The 18,402-nt window shown below is 35.5% G+C and overlaps 8 protein-coding genes across 8 annotated transcripts; 2 read left to right on the forward strand and 6 right to left on the reverse strand.

Moving 5' to 3' along the window:
* Positions 1-3,023: 3,023 nt before the first annotated feature.
* RO3G_13468 (uncharacterized protein) lies at positions 3,024-3,281 on the reverse strand (the record flags this gene model as incomplete). Its single annotated transcript, XM_067668052.1, has 2 exons — positions 3,024-3,062; positions 3,120-3,281. The coding sequence occupies 2 exons, from the start codon at positions 3,279-3,281 to the stop codon at positions 3,024-3,026; spliced, it is 201 nt and encodes a 66-aa protein (XP_067524153.1).
* A 1,601-nt stretch (positions 3,282-4,882) lies between these two features.
* Positions 4,883-5,776, reverse strand: RO3G_13469 (uncharacterized protein; the record flags this gene model as incomplete). Its single annotated transcript, XM_067668053.1, has 3 exons — positions 4,883-4,886; positions 5,080-5,587; positions 5,734-5,776. The coding sequence occupies 3 exons, from the start codon at positions 5,774-5,776 to the stop codon at positions 4,883-4,885; spliced, it is 555 nt and encodes a 184-aa protein (XP_067524154.1).
* A 343-nt stretch (positions 5,777-6,119) lies between these two features.
* RO3G_13470 (uncharacterized protein) lies at positions 6,120-7,515 on the reverse strand (the record flags this gene model as incomplete). Its single annotated transcript, XM_067668054.1, has 5 exons — positions 6,120-6,902; positions 6,957-7,067; positions 7,133-7,241; positions 7,295-7,386; positions 7,441-7,515. 5 exons carry the CDS (start codon positions 7,513-7,515, stop codon positions 6,120-6,122), a joined length of 1,170 nt encoding a protein of 389 aa, XP_067524155.1.
* Positions 7,516-7,867: 352 nt separating this feature from the next.
* RO3G_13471 (uncharacterized protein) lies at positions 7,868-8,391 on the reverse strand (the record flags this gene model as incomplete). The annotated part of the gene is made up of 2 exons (XM_067668055.1): positions 7,868-8,329; positions 8,377-8,391. 2 exons carry the CDS (start codon positions 8,389-8,391, stop codon positions 7,868-7,870), a joined length of 477 nt encoding a protein of 158 aa, XP_067524156.1.
* A 1,211-nt stretch (positions 8,392-9,602) lies between these two features.
* On the reverse strand, positions 9,603-10,901 carry RO3G_13472 (uncharacterized protein; the record flags this gene model as incomplete). The annotated part of the gene is made up of 1 exon (XM_067668056.1): positions 9,603-10,901. The coding sequence occupies one exon, from the start codon at positions 10,899-10,901 to the stop codon at positions 9,603-9,605; it is 1,299 nt and encodes a 432-aa protein (XP_067524157.1).
* Positions 10,902-13,364: 2,463 nt separating this feature from the next.
* On the forward strand, positions 13,365-14,844 carry RO3G_13473 (uncharacterized protein; the record flags this gene model as incomplete). Its single annotated transcript, XM_067668057.1, has 8 exons — positions 13,365-13,473; positions 13,530-13,672; positions 13,770-13,790; positions 13,909-14,072; positions 14,121-14,225; positions 14,283-14,591; positions 14,651-14,725; positions 14,775-14,844. The coding sequence occupies 8 exons, from the start codon at positions 13,365-13,367 to the stop codon at positions 14,842-14,844; spliced, it is 996 nt and encodes a 331-aa protein (XP_067524158.1).
* Positions 14,845-15,175: 331 nt separating this feature from the next.
* RO3G_13474 (homogentisate 1,2-dioxygenase) lies at positions 15,176-16,796 on the forward strand (the record flags this gene model as incomplete). Its single annotated transcript, XM_067668058.1, has 7 exons — positions 15,176-15,233; positions 15,280-15,373; positions 15,423-15,721; positions 15,783-15,903; positions 15,966-16,254; positions 16,311-16,415; positions 16,467-16,796. The coding sequence occupies 7 exons, from the start codon at positions 15,176-15,178 to the stop codon at positions 16,794-16,796; spliced, it is 1,296 nt and encodes a 431-aa protein (XP_067524159.1).
* A 6-nt stretch (positions 16,797-16,802) lies between these two features.
* Positions 16,803-17,765, reverse strand: RO3G_13475 (uncharacterized protein; the record flags this gene model as incomplete). The annotated part of the gene is made up of 1 exon (XM_067668059.1): positions 16,803-17,765. The coding sequence occupies one exon, from the start codon at positions 17,763-17,765 to the stop codon at positions 16,803-16,805; it is 963 nt and encodes a 320-aa protein (XP_067524160.1).
* Between the last annotated feature and the right edge of the window lie 637 nt (positions 17,766-18,402).

The raw sequence follows: 18,402 nt of genomic DNA on the forward strand, positions 1-18,402 counted from the left end.
ATTTGTGTACAAGATATAATACCACTAGCGAAGAAATGAGGCTATATACTACTCTGCAAGGTGGAAACAAAATTCAGTTTCAATTCAGATTTGGAAGACGTAGCTACTTGTTTACCTTTTTATACTTGATTGAAATAAAAAGCTCATAATCTCACTAAAGGTCCAAGGAAGAGAAAAGAAGGAGAGAAAACCAGTGAAATAAAACAGTTGTGGAAAGTGAAGACCTGCCATATGATTAGATTTATCGCCCAAGACAATACCACCATTCCAAACCAAGAATACCATGAAGGATAAAATGGCTAACAAGAACGTACTGATGTTTGGCAGGATTGTAAAAAAATGGGTAAATGTTTTGGATATCAAGCTGATGATTGAGTTCGTTATTATTCCTATGTTTATAAATTACATTATTTGTTTTTGTAAAGTATGTCGAATCTATTACTATAATTATCGATTGATTTGCATGGTGGATTAACTAAGCCCTTGGATGAGAGAATGTTGATAATAGTTAACATCATGAACAAACAGATCCAGATGATATTTGTCTGACGGAAGGTGAGAGACACCATACCTATCTATGCATTTATATGAGTATAATAGATAAAAGAACAGACAGCCCTATTTACAATGCCTGATAGATGATAGCGCTTCTTTTTTAATAAAAGATAGGATAGTAATACAAAGAAAGTAGAGCCGGAATCTGTATAATACATAAAGTTATAAAAGTGACCTACAGGGAACCAAGCAAGCGTGAGTGCATAGAGTTTGTTCTTTTTGAAAAAGGATCCAAGTATAAAATACAATCCAATTGAAAATAAAATATTTGTGGCACGTAAGGCATTGACAGTACAAAGATCATTAAACCCAAGCAGGTTTTCACCTAAATATTTAATCAAGTTGCTTGAAATGTATCTTTTTCGTGTATAAATTTGTGAGATTGAACTTAAAAGAGTATCTTTATATGACTTACAATCCTGGTGGTGTAGTTAATTTTGGATCCCAAGTTAAATAATCACCTTGGCAATATTGTTGTGCCTGTGGTATATGAAATATTTCATCCTATTTTTTTTTTAAGTTTGTAAATATATAAACTTGAGCTTTTATGAATACCATATAAGGGGAAGGAACATGATAATAGACCAACTTTGCAGTAACCAGTAGATTAGCTACGTGTGCAAGAAGATATATCATGTTTATTTGGAAAGAAAAAAAAAAAAAAAGGTTTGAAAGTCAGGACATTTTGAATAGTTATATGTTATTTGATTGGCTTATTTTTAAAAAAGAAGCATTTTTTTTTTAATTATTTTTTCATTAATCAAAGCACCACTACCATTATCATAGAAAAGGGGGATAATTATTGTTTAAAAATAAATAAAGCACACACATCTAAGTTGATGCTGTGAAGAAAAAAAATAAAGTGCTTGGAGTTAATAAGCAAAGATAGAATAGTAAAGAGTACAGCAGTTTAAAACTTTGAAAAAGGGAATGCATCATATAGATACCTACCAATTGTTACTTTTTAAAAACTACATTAGAGAATCATTTTTGAATTATTTTCATAGCATCGAAAAGTACTTTATTATTATTTAAAGAGTAGACTTTGTTATTAATTTAAAAAAGGGTTTTATTTTAAAATATAACGTTAATTATTATTAATATTTTATTCTATCGTACAATTACTACATACAAAAAAGTATTAAGCAGATCTCATATCATATGCACTGCTCGCTGCGTCCGTTCGCTCTCTTCTTCGTCTGTTAAAGAAGCACATACTAATCGATAGCAAAACAAGTGTCAAGAAAAGCAAAATCAGAGAGACCAACGATAACCAAACAGAGGACCCTTTTTTAATTACTAGTTGCACAAATTCGCTGAATAAATCTCCAAGGAAAGAGCCTGTTAGGTTGTCTAGAGCATTATCAATCAAACGAAACACATAAAGCTGAATTACGAATGTGGCAATAGCGAATGCCAAGGCGAGAACTGTAAGAAGCAAACAAAGCAAAATCCAGCACCATCCAAACCTACGGCGCCGTTCAAAAAATAGGTGAAAGATGTAATAGACAAGTAAAATGAAGCAAAGGAGGACAGAGACAATGAATACACCCCCTTGAATACCTGCAAATTCATGATGCATTGAATCTGGAAGCTGACTCTGGAACGTATCTAGTAATTCATCTGATGAAGCTATAGATACATTTTAGTTTTATCAAAGTCAATCAGAAGTTACATCTATACATTACTGTATCTGAATCCTAGACTTGCTGGTGAACATAGATTCTTTGAGGTATCGATATTATATCCTTCACATAACCGCAAAATGCTGATAGTAAAATAGTCTGGTATGGAAGTGAAGTATCGTTTTGCCAATGTTTGTACAAACGCATTTGTTGACCCTGTAATAGCATTTAATTCAATTCGTGCAATATAAACTGAACGGAGACCGGGAAAATTGCCTAATAAGACAAGCATTTGTAATATAAAGCTTGCTATTATAAATAATAAGATGAGACATTGGATAATTTGGTGAAACATGTAGAAAAAAAAAGGGGTAAAAAGGGGGAAGAAAAGAAGGACCAGCAATTGAATAAGGCCTTTAAAAAGGATTCTAAATTGTTACTTTTTTTTAAAAAAAAAAAAAAGGACTATCTTGTGTATGACCCATGTGGCACGTAATCCGGATATATTTCTTTAACCGACGCGTTTCTTTCTCAGTGATGTACGCGACAAGAGCTGCCGATGCAGTAAGGAATAAAGAGGTTACACACATACATCATACATCTGTCATCTTGACTATACAACAAGAAAGCCCAGTTGAAGTATACAGCTGTTGTGTAGAAGTTTTATTTTTGAACTATATTTTGGTATTCATAAGACAATCGTATTTATTCCGACTTTTCCACAGACGATATTTCAAGAAATAATTGCTTTCTTCTTCTTTAATAGCTTTTTATTTATAAAAAAGAGTAAATGTATGTATTTTCGTATGCATATGAGGAGAATGTTTCTGTATGAATTATAAACTAAAGCACCTTATCAACAGATGACATGTCTTTTGAAACCTATCCAATATTAAGTAAGCTGACGAAATCAAATTACCTTTTTTGTATATTGCTTACTTCATCGCAAGGTATTCTAACTTTTTGTCCGTGAAAAACAACGGTCGCTACAGGATAATTAAACATTCTTATCATGGGCATCATATCAAAGGATATTTCAATGCTCTTTTTGTGATGTGTATCTGTGCTATTACATGCTAGCAGTAAGACATTAGGGTACATGTTATTTGATGCTGTTGGTACTTCTTGTCCGTGTATCACGATTTGCATTGGGACAGTAATGTTCGTAGCTGACTGCGCACTTAGCTTTAATTTAGATATTTCTCCCACTCCAACAGTTTCTATCGCCCCAGAATAGTAGGCCTAATATGGTATGAGACACCCAAATGATGAAGCTGTGGGCCTGCTTCATTTTTTTTTTTTTTTTTTTACCACAAATTTTATATTTTCAAAATCGAATCCAAAAAAGTTGTTATTTTGTAGGCAATATTTAACATTATACATTTCATTTTGCTGTTGCTGTATCTCATGCGTATTTCCTAAAAACGTGATTTGCGGTGCCTTAAATGTTGAAATAAACAACAGAAAGAATCCCACCAGCAAGCATATTCCTAAGAAAACAAAGCAGCACAATGCTCTGCCCCATAATGGAATACAAGGACAGCAATAACAGCAAAGTAACCGCGAGCATAGTTCTCCTTTGCTGCTGTTCTTTTCTACTGCTTTCCTTGAATATGTCGCTTTATAAAATGATTCATCGTTTTCATATTTCTCTACATCTAAACAATTCCAATTAAGGGATTCTGTATACATTTTTAATTGCTACATTAATCTTCATACCATTTTTTTGTCCACGATAACGAGTGTAGCGACTGGTTGGTGGTGATAGAGGTACATGTACAAATGAATCATGTTTGCTGTATTCTTTATGAGAATTCCATTGAGGCTTATAGGTAGATGCTGGTAGATCTTCACTGACTGGCTCCACTTGCCTTGTTTTTTTTATTTTATCTAATAATTTCATCAATAGAGAAAGCAAATGGTGTTTTTAGAAATTAAGGTCGATGTCTCATAAATACTTCAATTACAAAGAATGTCATATGCATTGTGTTGCTCCTGGATCTATTTAAAAGACAAGATAATTTTGTCAATTACTGCATCTATAGCTTTTTGGATTATCACCGTTTTATATTTTTATTGTATACACATAAAATAAGACGATTTATGATATTGGGATAAACACTTAAAAATACCAAATCATAGTAGCTCTATTTAATGAATCCTTTTGTCATGCAAACCCATTTTAGAGCTAACATTCTATGTCATCCATAAATTATTTTCTATTATTTACTCTTGTAAATGAAATAACAAAAGAAAGGGACAGTGAGTGTTAAATTATCCTCCTTTTCAAAACGTCAGTTAATCACATATGGTTTGCCTTGTTACTTTTAAAGTTGTGGTTTTTATGTTATCAAAAAATCCGGCTGACGAAACTCGATCATGCAACATAATGACATTCCTACCTATAGTATTGAAAATGCCAAAAGCAAAAAACAAAAGCAATAAAAAAAATAGAACAACAATATTAACGCAATAAACACGCAGCCTTTATTATACAATAAATGAACGTTTGTCTTTTACATCGGATTGATCTCCTGTAGCTAAAGACGGACTAAAATAACAATTGGGACAACTGCAGTAAAAGTCCCTTAACATTCGTATTTTATGATACATCATACTTTTGATACACAAGACTGAAGAACAGAAATTCATAACCCCCAAAACAAGAAGAACCAGGGTCGTAAACAGTAAGCTGTACCTTGTCAACTAAAAAATAAAAAAAAAAGATGAGTCTATTAGCACTGTGAAAAATGTATAATTGAAAAATAGTACAGTTACCTCGTAAATATCTTTATGCGTTTCTCTAGCAATAGCAAATGTAAAAGTACGATATCCAAAATAGCCCAAAGTGATTAAAGTGAACAATGCAAACAGAGTAATGACAACCGCACTTTCATACCGAATGCCGTAAAAAATAACCAGCAAGAATACTACAAGACCCACAAGCAAAACCAATGCGCCTTCAAATGCCCAAATGTCTTTGTAACCCATTAAGGTTGAAGGCACAAGCTGTATGGCATAAGCAAACAAGAAAAAATAATATACTTTTAGTAAGCCTGTCAAGGTTCCCCAGGCAATCACTGCATTCCAGATATCCTTGCTGTTACTGATATGATGGTAATTATAATTTCCCCAATGAAATCGGTAGTATAGTTTGATAGCAACAATGAGGATGATGAAAAATGTCCAGGGAACGATAGCAAGTGTTGCATATTGAAACGGCTTCATTTTCGCAGCAGAGATCAATATATAATCCCTTGGTGAATCGGAATCAAAGATGACCGGAAGCACTCGTACATAGTTGGTGATATTATTCACAGGAGCGTCCAAGGGCTGGTAGCATCCTGCTTCCTCAAATAAAAAGTGCTGCAAAACATGAATAACCGCCATAATCACAAACAACAAGCCTAATTTCCATATTCAGTATTATTATTGAATCGAAGAAAAAAAAAGTTACCAAACAGTATGAGCGCCAGTAATTGAAAGATGTTTCTTTGCCTTAGGGCATCGATGTACAAGAATAATTGGTATACAGAAGCGAAAATAAATATACCATGATAGATATAATCGGTTTGCTCAAATCCAAACATAGCCATGTCAATTTTACACGGTGAATGAATCAGTATATCGTAATAAATAACGAATGATTCAAGAATAGCAAGTGCTGCGATTTCTGATACAAGTGAACCAAGCAAAAACCTGTTTAAAAATGATTCAAACTTGGTAAGTGAGTTTTGAGGGTCTTTTGTATTGTCAAATCTTGATGCAAATTTATGAATTAAATTTATTTTCATTTAGCTTGCTCTCTACTAAGGGCAAAGAAGAGAGAATGGTATTTAATTTATATAAACATTGTTTGATCAAAAAAGGAGAAAAGATAAAACAATAGATATTTAAAGGAGAAGTATATTTGAGTGTTTATTAAAATACATGATTGTTCTAATTGATAACAACTGACCAAGGATGTTCAACTTCACCATATTGAATAGCATAAATAGCATCATTAAATCTCTTTGTGTAAGGACCTGCCTGAGCATTGGAATCGTTAGGATCAAGAGGAATTTTGAGGTCTTCATCCATGTATCCAATCTCTTTGACAGGACTTACAACACTAGCAGTACCAGTACAAAATACTTCCATCACACGTTCAGCCTTGACCAAATCACGAAGTTCAGGCATAGTGATTTTACGCTCAGTCACCTTGAATTCGTTCCAATCCTTGGCTAATTGAATGATAGAGTCCCGCGTGACGCCAGGAAGAATTGAGCCATCCAAGGGAGGAGTGACAAGCTCAGGCTGACCGTGTTCATCCCTGATGATTATGAACAAATTCATGGCACCCACCTCAGTCAGTTGATGATCTGGGCCATATAACCAAAGGTTTTGCTGATAACCCTTGGCGGCAGCTAAACGTTGAGGCATCAGACCAGGAGCATAGTTTCCACCAATCTTGGCAGAACCAGTACCGCGTGGCCAGGCACGCACATATTCAGATGTGGCATACAAACGAACGGCATTGAAACCCGTTTTATAATAGGGTCCCACAGGGCAACCAATCACAAACAAAAGAGCATCTGAGGGAGGATTGACACCGAGGGTTTTTTGTGTGCCGATCATGGTCGGACGAATATAAAGAGAGTAGCCGCGTTCACTCGGAATCCATCGTTCATCCACTTTTAAATATTCGCTGATGAGCTTGAGCAACTCATCTCCATTAAATTGCTGTAAAAGAGAATTAGTTTGGTCTATTCTATTTCAAAATATATTTTCACGTACAGGAAGAGCAATACGTTCGGTAGATTTGTTCATACGGGCCATATTCATGTCAGGTCTGAAAAGACGAATCTTTCCATTCTTATCTTTGTAGGCCTTCATTCCTTCAAAACACTGTAAACCAAGTTAGCTCAGCCGCACCAATACACTGGATGATTTTCAAAAAAAAAAAAGCAAACCTCAGTAGCATAATGAAACACAGACGTGCTGGGAGCCAAACTAAGATTCTCGTAAGGGCGAATTTCAGGAACATCCCAACCTTTATCTTCATTCCATTTGACAGATATCCTGATTTATATGTTATTTAATACCCAAAAAGCATAGCTTTACAAACAGCTTACATATGATCAGTAAAGGAATTTCCAAAAACAAGATCTTTATTAGCAACCAAGGGCCTTAAGGTATCTGTCTTTTTTATTTGAAGTTTGCTAGCCTAAAAGATGAAGATTAAAAAGCTGCGGATAACCAAACACAACATGTCGTTTACACTTAATTCCGATTTAAATCTTTTGCCTTGGTTAAAGACATGGCGTCTAAAAGAAGGTGAGATGGTTGAAAACATTTTAAAAAGAAAGAGTCGTGTTGAATTTCTGGAAAAAATAAAGGGGCATTTATATAACCACTGCAATAAACCCCGCCTTACACCGACAAATCGGCATTGCTCTTGTTACATTTTACAACAATAAAAAAAAGTGGATCAAGAGATGATTTGATACCTAAAGGTTTGTAGTGAGATAAAGACATTCTGATTGAAGATTAAGCTGGTAAGTAGACAAGATTGTTTAAGACAAATGATTAAAAGGATAAAGAGTTATAATGATTCATAATGCAGCGAACCAATAAGGTTGCATTAGTATTTGTAAATGTTTTACACGAACATATATAACAGTCATTCTGATGTTTATTATAAACATCTAATAATAATACTTGTCATCATTCTCATCCTCTTCATCATCTTCTTGAATTGGTTTTCTTTTAAAATAATCCACTGCAGTATAAGTTGGTGTAGGCGATGGCGCACTTTCAATATCAATGATTTTTCCATCTGGACCAAGTTTAAAACCAATCGTGAACTGTGAATCATTTCTGTGTAAAGGAGTGACGGTCCGGTTGGGACGCATTGATTTCTTGATATGCTTGAATGAATCAAATTTGCTCTTCTTTTTGGAGGGCTTATGATTGTTGAGTACAATCACACTTCGATCTGGTGGATAAGGACCAGCGGGCGCAGCTGGGTTATTGATCATTGCAGTCTGAGGCATAGATGGGGCACCCATCAATGGCATGTTATGAGATTGAGCATGACGGATATCTGCATCTGATATATATTCAGGTCTGTACAATCGAAAACTATAGATACACATAGACCAATAGATCTATATAGGGTGTGTAAGTAGCTTGTTCAGAACATAAAGAAACTTACATAAAATGCAAACATTAAGATATAAGAAATGATACCAAATTTTAACTCATCTTGCCACATATGATGACAATTGTAGTAATCATTTTGAAAATTAAAGCTAGTACTGTTGTTGGTTTGTGAGAAATCATTTTGAATTGTACTTGATGATGAGTTTATACACCAAGAATGATAATCGGATTCATTAATAATAAATAAAATCACATTTACTAATCCATCTACAAGTACCAAAAAGACGCATACCCAGATAGCATGCGATAGGGTTGTTATTTGACTACCCCTATCCTAATTGATTGCTTGTTAGCGTACGTAATTATTAAAATGGATAATTTACAATGATTAAGATGACTATGCCACCTATTGAAACAAGTGATAAAATTAGATTGACTACTCCATATACCATTATCGGAGCCTGTGCCATATAAGAGTAAAATACTACATGATTGATAAGTAAATGAGGTATTCATGATAGTTGTGTACTTTACAACTGCTATTTTGAAATGATAAGACTGCTAGATACATTGAGATTCCCTAATAAACGAATGTGAAGTGAGCTTCTATCCTCCCCTTTCAAATATTGACAAAACACACTTACAGCCCAAAAGACACATATAATTCCAGATCCAATCCTTAGGGGTATACAACCGCAGCATCTTGGTTGAGGCCCTAACATAGGTTGTGCAGAATACATTGAAATTTTGTATGATGATTAAGAGAATAAGAAAGAAGATGAGAACAAGCAAGCTTCAAAAAAATAAAAAGGATTCAATTTTGGCAAGATGTTGTTTGTGATTGTCCTTATTTGTACATCCAAAATTTCCTTCCCAAAAGGGACATACGTTGGGATTGACTTTTTAAGCTTTACCGATCGCCTAAATCCTTGAATCACCCTTCACTCCTAATCTGGATATTGGGTAAGCCAAACCTTATTTTTCTTGCCCTCTCAATTTTTTCAGTCTTTCTTTTTTTGAATGATGTAAATCTCTTGCTATTGTCCCAAACATGGCTTGAATTTAGCCGGAACTCGTCTTGCTTTTTTTTTTGTTCCCTTTCTCTGTTATGTTCAACTGATGATTGCTTAAATATTACAATTGAAATTTGTCATTGGAATTTTTTACGAGTTTACAAAATAAGGCTTTAATTTTTTTTTGTTGCTGTTGTGTTTCTCTATTTTTAACTTGTACAAAATGAGAATAATAAAATTTATTTCACAATGAAATCATTCCACTCTATACATGAGTCACTTCCATTAAAGACTTTGAAGGTAAAGAAAAGGAACGGTGATGATTTTTTCTTGCACTAAAAGATAATTTCCTATAGTTCAAGATGCTACCAGGCGATTCATCTTCCTCCTCTTCTTCGCTCCATACCAAATCAGATGTCGAATTCGTCGTGGTACTCTTCCTGAATGGCCAAAATCCACTGAGCGATTTTTTCTCTTCATATTCCTCACAGTGGGCTGTCGGTGTCGTTGGTGAAACGGTAGCAGTCGAATTTCGTTTAGACGGTTCACGCAACTGACTGAGCATATCAATTGTTTTCTCAGTCACCCAAGGTCTCATCAGCACATACTGCATAATCAACTGCTGCTCTAATCCAATCACACTTTCTTCAGTTTGATGCTCTTCACTCACCATGCATGCAGCGGCAGAAGTGGTCCCCCTGGCAGAAAAATGAAGTGTCAGCGGACGAAAACGATTCTTTTTGGTCACAAAAGAAACAGGTGGTTGCTGAGGATATTCGGGAAGTTGCTTGAATCGTTCGAGCGCATTCAAGACGTCTTGGATGACCTTATTGGCAGCAGACATGTAAGTAATGTCATGAATAAAGACACCCAAGAAGGGCACCGCAGGTCGATTCAGACAGGCCTGAGCCTGCTGTCTGTACCGGCAATAATTGTCTGATTCTGACATGAGGGCGGTTAAGAGGTCTAGCCGATTGGTTTGCTTTTTGGGAATGCATTCCCATGTGCGACGTAGGCGTTGGATGGGTGGGGTACCTAAGGCGGAGACGACGGCCTTGAGGGTTTGGTAATTGGATAAAGTCAACAGTTTAGAAGCAACTTTGATCCATCGGTTTAATATCTCTGCACGTCTGCAAGCCTCTTGAGGAAGTAAGATGGAATGTTCAATGGTTCTGGTAAGAAAGTTGAAGAAATCTGTAGAGGCCACCACACGCACATGAGGTTTACGTGCAGAATGTGACAAGAGTGCTTCACGGGGAATGGCACGAAAGATGGCAGATTCAATCAAGGTAAGTTGATAGGCTAGCAAACCAGCAGGGAATTCCATCATGGTAGGAATTGTCATGGCACTCATATAGAGTGATCTTATCTTGGGCAGGAGCAGATTGGTACCTTGCTGCTGTTGTAACTGAGAATAGGTGGTCAATAAGGGAGGTGCTGGAATATTGGGTATGTAATCGGCATCAGGTGAGGCTGTAGGTATCGAAAGACTATCGGTGGTATGTATCTGTGCAGGGGCTAGGTTGGAAGGATCGATGACTGTTTCAAACAGGACATCAGTCATGGTAGTACACTGTGATTTTTTATTTGCTTTTTTAGGTTGTTTGAGAAACTCTGCAACAATGTCAACCGGTTCATCATCTTCGTCGTCATCATCCACAAAGTGAACAGAATTTCCTCTTAATCTTTTCAGGTTTGTTGTGTCAATCTTTGCTGGTCTGGGTGGAAGAGGAGGTTTTGATTTATGTACAAGTATTTTTTCTAATTGATCCACACTCTTTCGAATCAAATCAATTGAGTTTTGATATTCTACAGGTCTATTTACAATACCTGATGTATAAGAATGTCAGTTTAAACTGAATATGGCTATGTGTGTATGTATACATTGATTTGAAAACTTAGTTTGATTCAGCCGTTGTGTGGATAGTTCAATAAGGAAAAGAAAAGCAGCAAATGCATCCTAACAATATTTTAGTCATAAATTAAACATGTATGGAGTTTATTTACTTTCGTCTTTCCTTCTGTTACTAGTCGTGTTGCTTCATCCAAGTTATCCATAATCTTATATACAAAATAAAACAAAAGAAAAAAAAAGCATTTCTTTATCATCTTGCCTTTTTTTTTTAGTGTATCTTTTGTGACTTTTTCTTGTTTCATCACCTTACTGTTTCTCTCCTTTTAATCATAAAATAGTGTACACACCGCATTAAATACACTTGATAAATAGATAAAGTATGAAACAATGTCAATCAGCCCTATACGATCCTGACAACTGCTTACTCTCGGGCCATGAACATTCTCCTTTGTTCATAGGATTGCATCGGGAGTTGAATAATATATAGGGCGATGCTCCTTGTAAAATTATGAGGTGATTTGCAAACACAAGGAAAAGACAACAATCATCAACAAGATAAAATAGAAATGTCTTTCTTGAGTTTAAAGAATAAAACACACCTATGTTACGATACACTCTTCAATAGATAGATCTGGTGTTACACTGTCGTTATTTGAATCCTTTGTGCACAGTTCCGATCATCTCATTGATCGGAGCGCCTTCTAATGGTTTCCAATGCAAGTAAAATCACTAAACTAAGAATAAATGTAAAAACTTGAATTCTGTTCTATCTCCGTTGCTGGAAAAAACTTTAAATTTATCTGGGAAGAGCAGTGTTTTTGAGCTTTTATGGTTATTGACTTTTGTAGTATTTCGATAATAAAAGATGGTTCTTGAACAATTATTGCAAAGAATAAAGGCAAGAAAGTGTATAGGATCATTTTAGAGGGGCTATTTTTATGATGATAGAGCTGTTGTCAGCGTTATGGATTGATTGATAGAATTCTTATTGGTTAATGCGTTTTAGCTTACAGAACCGTTATGTGTTGTAAACCTGTGATATCTATTTTTATTAAAGGATGGATTGTATTGTAATGTCTGTATCGACAATAAATATGGTGAGGCAGTGATAATTAAAGGGGATGGAAATGAACAGGAGTTTATTTACCAGAGCTTCTGAGGGGATGATAATAGTGATTTGGTAGAAAGAATAAAAGACATTGATTATACCAAATCTCTCTTTTAAATTTGAAAGTTTTAAAACAAGATTGCCTAACTACACAGCATTGTACCTCAATAAAGACAATCTCATTTTATCTCTGCTATTCATTTCGGTGCATATCACCTTTCCTGGCAAATTTAATTTAGCCTATTCTATGGCGAACAAGTAAAACGCCCAAATACGTCGAATATTTGAAAGCCTGAGAATGAAAACGCCTAGTCTATGTTGACAAATCTTAGTTATTAATTAGAACAAAGAATTTCACATTTTAGGTGTTGGGATGAATAATAAGAATGTAGTACTTAAATTGGTCCATTGATAAAGCAGTGACAGATAATTTGAATAAAAAGTTTACATAAATGACCCTTCCCTTTCTTTCAATACAGGAAAATCTCAAGCGTGTTTCTTGCATGCTTTTTATTGGTGAAAAAAGAGAGTAAATTGTTGCGTATCACTTGAAAGAACACATAAAGCTGTGTTTGACAAAACCGCCCGTTCCTTTTCGTTGCACAAATACTTGAAACTGTTAAAGATGATTGGTGCTACTCACTTGTGCCTGATCCACAGCTTGATACCAGACCAAGTTATGATAGTAATAAGCAAGTGATCAGCTTTTCTTTAATTTTAAGCTAGAAGTGAAAGAGCACAAGCTTTTATACGCGATTTCTTTCTAATAGAGTAAATTTAGTACATCAATCCAAGTTGAATCGTATTTGCTTGTGTTTTCAGGAAAAGAAGAAGTTAAAAATACAAAACTGATAAATGTAAATAGACAAGTGCTTCTTGTTTAATTTCTTTTCTACTGATAAAGTGTATTTTGCTGATTTAGGCATAAAGTGCGCTCAAAGTGATTATTTGAAAAAGAACTTACTTCCTTGTATTTCATTGGCCGTATTTTTTTTTTTTTTCTTTTGAAAAAAAAAAACGCATTTTTTTCTTTGAGTTTCTTTTTCCTATTCCCAAAACTTTAAATGTCTGCCAGCGAAAATAAAAAGGCTCTTGTGTTCTCCATTCTTGAATTTTTACAAAAGTCTTGTGAAGACGGTACTATCAATAAAGATGACACGGAAGGCATTGAAGGTAAACAAAGATTACGTGAAAAAAGGAACAGTGAATGTAATTGTATAGAAATATAGTTGCTATGCAATGTATCGGTGAAGCATTTGGTGTAGATGCTTCTGATGAAGAACAAAAGAAGCAATACTCTACTCAACCTGCTACCTTGCTTTCAATCTTTGATGTTTACCTCAAGACAAAATCAAAGACAAGTGCCACCAAGGTAAGAAAAAAAGATATGTTTTTTGAGTTGTCATCGCGTTAAATATTTTTTGTGTGTGTTATTGTTGCTATTATTTGATAAAATTAACAACAGACAGCTGCTCCTATTACTGCTGAAAGTAAGTGTTATAGGAAAATGATTTCGAATCAAATAACTTACTCTTTTTAAAATAGGTGTATGTATCATATAACACATGTGTATCATCACTTGTAAATTAATGAATGTGTTGTACGTAGTCTATCAACGATAAATCTGTAAGCGAAGAGGATAAAAAAGAAGCAGAGGCAAAGAAGGCAATGGGTAATCGTAAAGTTGCCGAACGCAATTATCCTGAAGCCATCAAACTTTACTCTGAAGCTATTGCCCTTGATCCCACCAATGCAGTCTTTTATGCTAATCGGTAATAACAAAAGAGAAAGAAAATGTAGGATACTTATGCTTTTGATAGTGCTGCCGCATACAGTCAACAAGGAGACCATGAAAAGGCAGTCCAAGATGCAAAGAAGGCATTGGAAGCTGATCCTAAATACAGCAAAGCTTACAGTCGTATGGGGTAAGAGATTGTCTGTGTTTTTACAAAGAAGGATGCTTAATTATTATTTCTCAAAAGCCATGCTTACTTTTGCTTAAACAAATTTGATGATGCTGTTGATGCTTACAAGAAGGGTTTGGAACTCGATCCTGAAAACGCCACTCTCAAGAGCTCATTGGCAACTGCTACTGCCAAGGCAAATGCTGGTACTACTGTTGAACGTTCTGCTGAATCACCTGCCGCAGGTGGTTTACCTAACCTTGGTGCAGGCGGTATGCCCGATTTAGGATCCTTGCTGAACAATCCTGGTTTAATGAACATGGCACAACAAATGATGCAATCAGGTGCTCTTGATGGTTTGATGAATAACCCTAATATTGCTAGAATGTAATAATACATAAAAGAAAAAAGTAGAAAAAAGCTGTATTCTTATAGAAGTATGATAGGGCACAACAAATGATGGGTGGAGGAGGAGCTCCTAACTTTAATGAAATGATGAATAACCCTGAAATGATGAGAATGTAAAAGAAAGAAAGATAAGCTCACAGAAAACTTATTTTGTTTTTTTAGGGCACGCGAAGCCATGAACAGTATGAACAATAACAATAACAACAATGACAACAGCAATAACGGAAATTAATTTTAAATTGCATTAAAAATAGTCTTTTATGATTTATATTCTCAATCACATTTGCTTGTTCTTTTTGACTTTTTCAGTGTAAATTTTATTGAATAAGTAAACACGTTCGTGTAAGCTGTGTAGTTGACCAATTGATTTTGATCAGATCTGTACTCTTTCTGTTTTGCGGTCAACAGGAAATAAAAAGTCGGGTTTGAGAATTGCATGATTTATCTATTTTTCCCACGAATAAAAAAAAAAAAAAAAAAAAAAGCATTTATTAAGGCACCATTTGTTTATCAAAGCACTCTTTCTTTCTTTTTTATAACAAACAATGGCAGATTACGAGTATATGAATGGTTTTGGTAACCATTTCTCTTCCGAGGCTTTACCTGACGCACTTCCTAAAGGTATAATGTTTTGCTTGTATATCAATTTGTTAATTATAATAAAAAGGTCAGAACACACCACAGAAATGTCCTTACAATCTGTATGCCGAACAATTGTCAGGCACGGCATTTACAGTACCTCGTACTCATAATCAAAGAAGGTAATTCTCAAGCTGAAATAAGCATCTTCTAACAAACATCCTTTGATAGTTGGCTTTACAGAATCCGTCCATCCGTTGTTCATGCACCCTTTAAGCCTTGTGACCTATCAAATTTATTGGTTTCTAAATACGGTGGTGATGATGTCCTTATCACACCTACACAGATACGTTGGAGTCCCTTTGATTTACCTAAAGATGATGAAAAAGTCAATTTTATTCAAGGATTAAAATCATTAGCTGGTGCTGGTGATCCTGCTTGTCGTAGCGGATTAGCAGTTCACATTTATACAGCCAATACAGATATGGGAAAGACAGCATTTTATAATTCAGACGGCGATTTCTTGATAGGTAAGTTATTCGGTAAAGAGAAGGAAAAGAAAAGAAAAAAGAGCAAACCTTGCTATGATAGTTCCTCAGCAAGGCACATTGGATATTTATACGGAATTTGGAAAAATCAAGGCTTCACCAAATGAAATTGTTGTGATTCAAAGAGGCGTTCGATATTCAGTCTCACTTGCTGATGGAAATTCGTAAGAAGAGAATAACCAGATGGGATGAAAAAAAAATCTTGTTTTTAAACCATTGAATATAGACGAGGCTATGTACTTGAGGTGTTTGGTGCTCATTTTGAATTACCTGATCTTGGCCCTATCGGCGCCAACGGCTTGGCCAATCCTCGCGATTTCATGACGCCCACCGCCTCTTTTGAAAAAGAGGACAATGTAGAATGGGAAATTATTACAAAGTTTAATGGAAAGTTGTTTAGTGCAAAACAGTCGCATACACCTTTTGATGTAGTCGCATGGCATGGTAATTATGCTCCTTACAAATACAACCTTGCAAACTTTTGTACAATCAATTCAGTCTCTTTTGATCATATTGTAAGATACCATCATAACTTAATTTAATCTGGATCTCATTCGTTTACGTGTTACAGGATCCTTCTATTTTTACTGTTCTGACTGCTAAATCAGATACACCTGGTGTGGCTATTGCTGATTTTGTTATCTTCCCTCCACGTTGGGCAGTAACAGAGAATACAGTAAGTATGTCTGCTTTTGTTACTTCTTCCCTCTTAATCTTATGTTCCTAGTTCCGTCCACCTTACTTTCACCGTAATTGTATGTCTGAATTCATGGGTTTGATCACAGGTGATTATGATGGTAAAGCAGATGGATTTTTGCCTGGTGGTGGCTCACTTCACAGTATCATGACACCACATGGACCCGACGCGGCTGTCTTTGAGGCTGCGTCCTCTGCAGAATTAAAGCCTGCGTATGTCGGTAAAGGTAATCAAGCGTTCATGTTTGAAACAAGCTTCATGTTATCCCTAACTCACTGGGGACTCGAGACCTGTGGCAAAGTACAAGAAGATTACTGGAAAGCTTGGGCAAAATTAGAAAACAAGTTTAATGACAAATAATAAAACTTATTTAGAGGGTGTCCAATCCTGAGGAACCGCGCCTTCTTTTCTTAAATGTCGAACCATGATTTCAAAAGTATCTTCATAAACATTAAAATAACCCAAGGCCATCATCTGATCCGCTAATTCTGTTATTATCTCTACTTTCTTGCGCCTTGCTGCTTCCTCCTCTTCATTGAGAGTGGCTGTCTCTGGTTGCTTTTTGTTTTTGTTCTTTTTGTCCAACATCTTTTGTTTCCAAGCCGGCACTTTTTTAGGTAATGAGTTTGCTAATGATGTCAGTGCTTCCTGTACACTTTGTCCAGGCTGAAGATATTCAACCAGAGCACGGTAAATGTCTGTCTGTGTCTGTGGTAAATTCGATTGTCTTTCTGCTTCCTTTAATGCCTCTTCACGTTCTCTCTTTTCTTGTGCTGCTTTGGCATGATTGATATCTTTACGCGTAATACCCTCCATCCATTTATCATGAAACGCTTGTGGGTCTTCCTTGTTGCGAATATAATTACCCTTTTCATCCAGTGAACCTTCTTCCAACTCGGCCTTCATATTAAACGCAGTGATTTTGCCTTCCTTCTTGACACCATTTTCTATATCGTCTTCCTCTTCATCGTCTCGATCAAACGAAGTAAAATCTTGACCTTCAATCTCTTTATTGGGATTGATCTTGCTTTTTCCGTTTACATCTGGTGCTTCATTAAACATGTCGAAATCTTCCTCAATAGCTGGTGCCTTTTCCTCTTCTTCTTTCTTATTGCCTTCGTCATCAGAATCACCACTGCTGTATCCTACTTCTTCGTCATCACTACCATAAACATCGAAATTAACTGCACCGCGACGACTTTTTTTTTCTTCTAATGCATCTTCATGATTAAATTCAAAATCATCAGTAGAACTTCCTCTTGTATTGGAATCAAAACGGACACGCTTGCTCGAAGATCCTTGATTGCGAGTATCAAAATTTCGTTTCATTATGCGAAAAAAAAAAAAAAAAAAAAAAAAAATTAGGTTAAGGTTTTTTACTCACAGGTCTATGATTTCTTTTTAGGTGCGGTAACATTAAATTTAAAATGATAACCCTTGCCTTTTTGCTTGCACTTGTCAGCAGTCTTCATAGAAGAGTTAGAAGTTAGTTCCTTTCGAGGCTCCTGTTTCATAACTTCATCCATAATAAATTTATGTTCAATATAGCTGCTTAAAGAACCTCGGTATATTTATGAATTGTCCAGGCTCTTTATTCATCAGGACCATCAATAGAGGAATAGATGAGTTGAAGAATGCTGTGACAGTTAACTGTAATATTGAATAAAGCAGAGGATGTATTGGGTTTCATTGAATGTTTTTCTTTAGAAATAGTCAACAAGAGACAACACTCGTAAGCATTAGTGTAGGGAACCATTATGCTACAATAGCGAAGCTTTGGTTAGTCCTCATCTTGACTTTGAAGAGCCACTCGATATTTTCACAGATGGAATGTTCTTTGCTCAAATTGGCAAGGTAAACCATGGGCTTGTCAGTAATAAGGTAAAGACCGTTGACGTGCTTAATTTCCTTACTGCTTCAATAGCCGTGTCAGGTGTTTATTGTTTCATGCACATACCCCACTACT

The sequence above is a fragment of the Rhizopus delemar genome, genomic scaffold (assembly GCF_000149305.1).
Source record: "Rhizopus delemar RA 99-880 supercont3.12 genomic scaffold, whole genome shotgun sequence".
Lineage (NCBI taxonomy): Eukaryota > Fungi > Mucoromycota > Mucoromycetes > Mucorales > Rhizopodaceae > Rhizopus > Rhizopus delemar.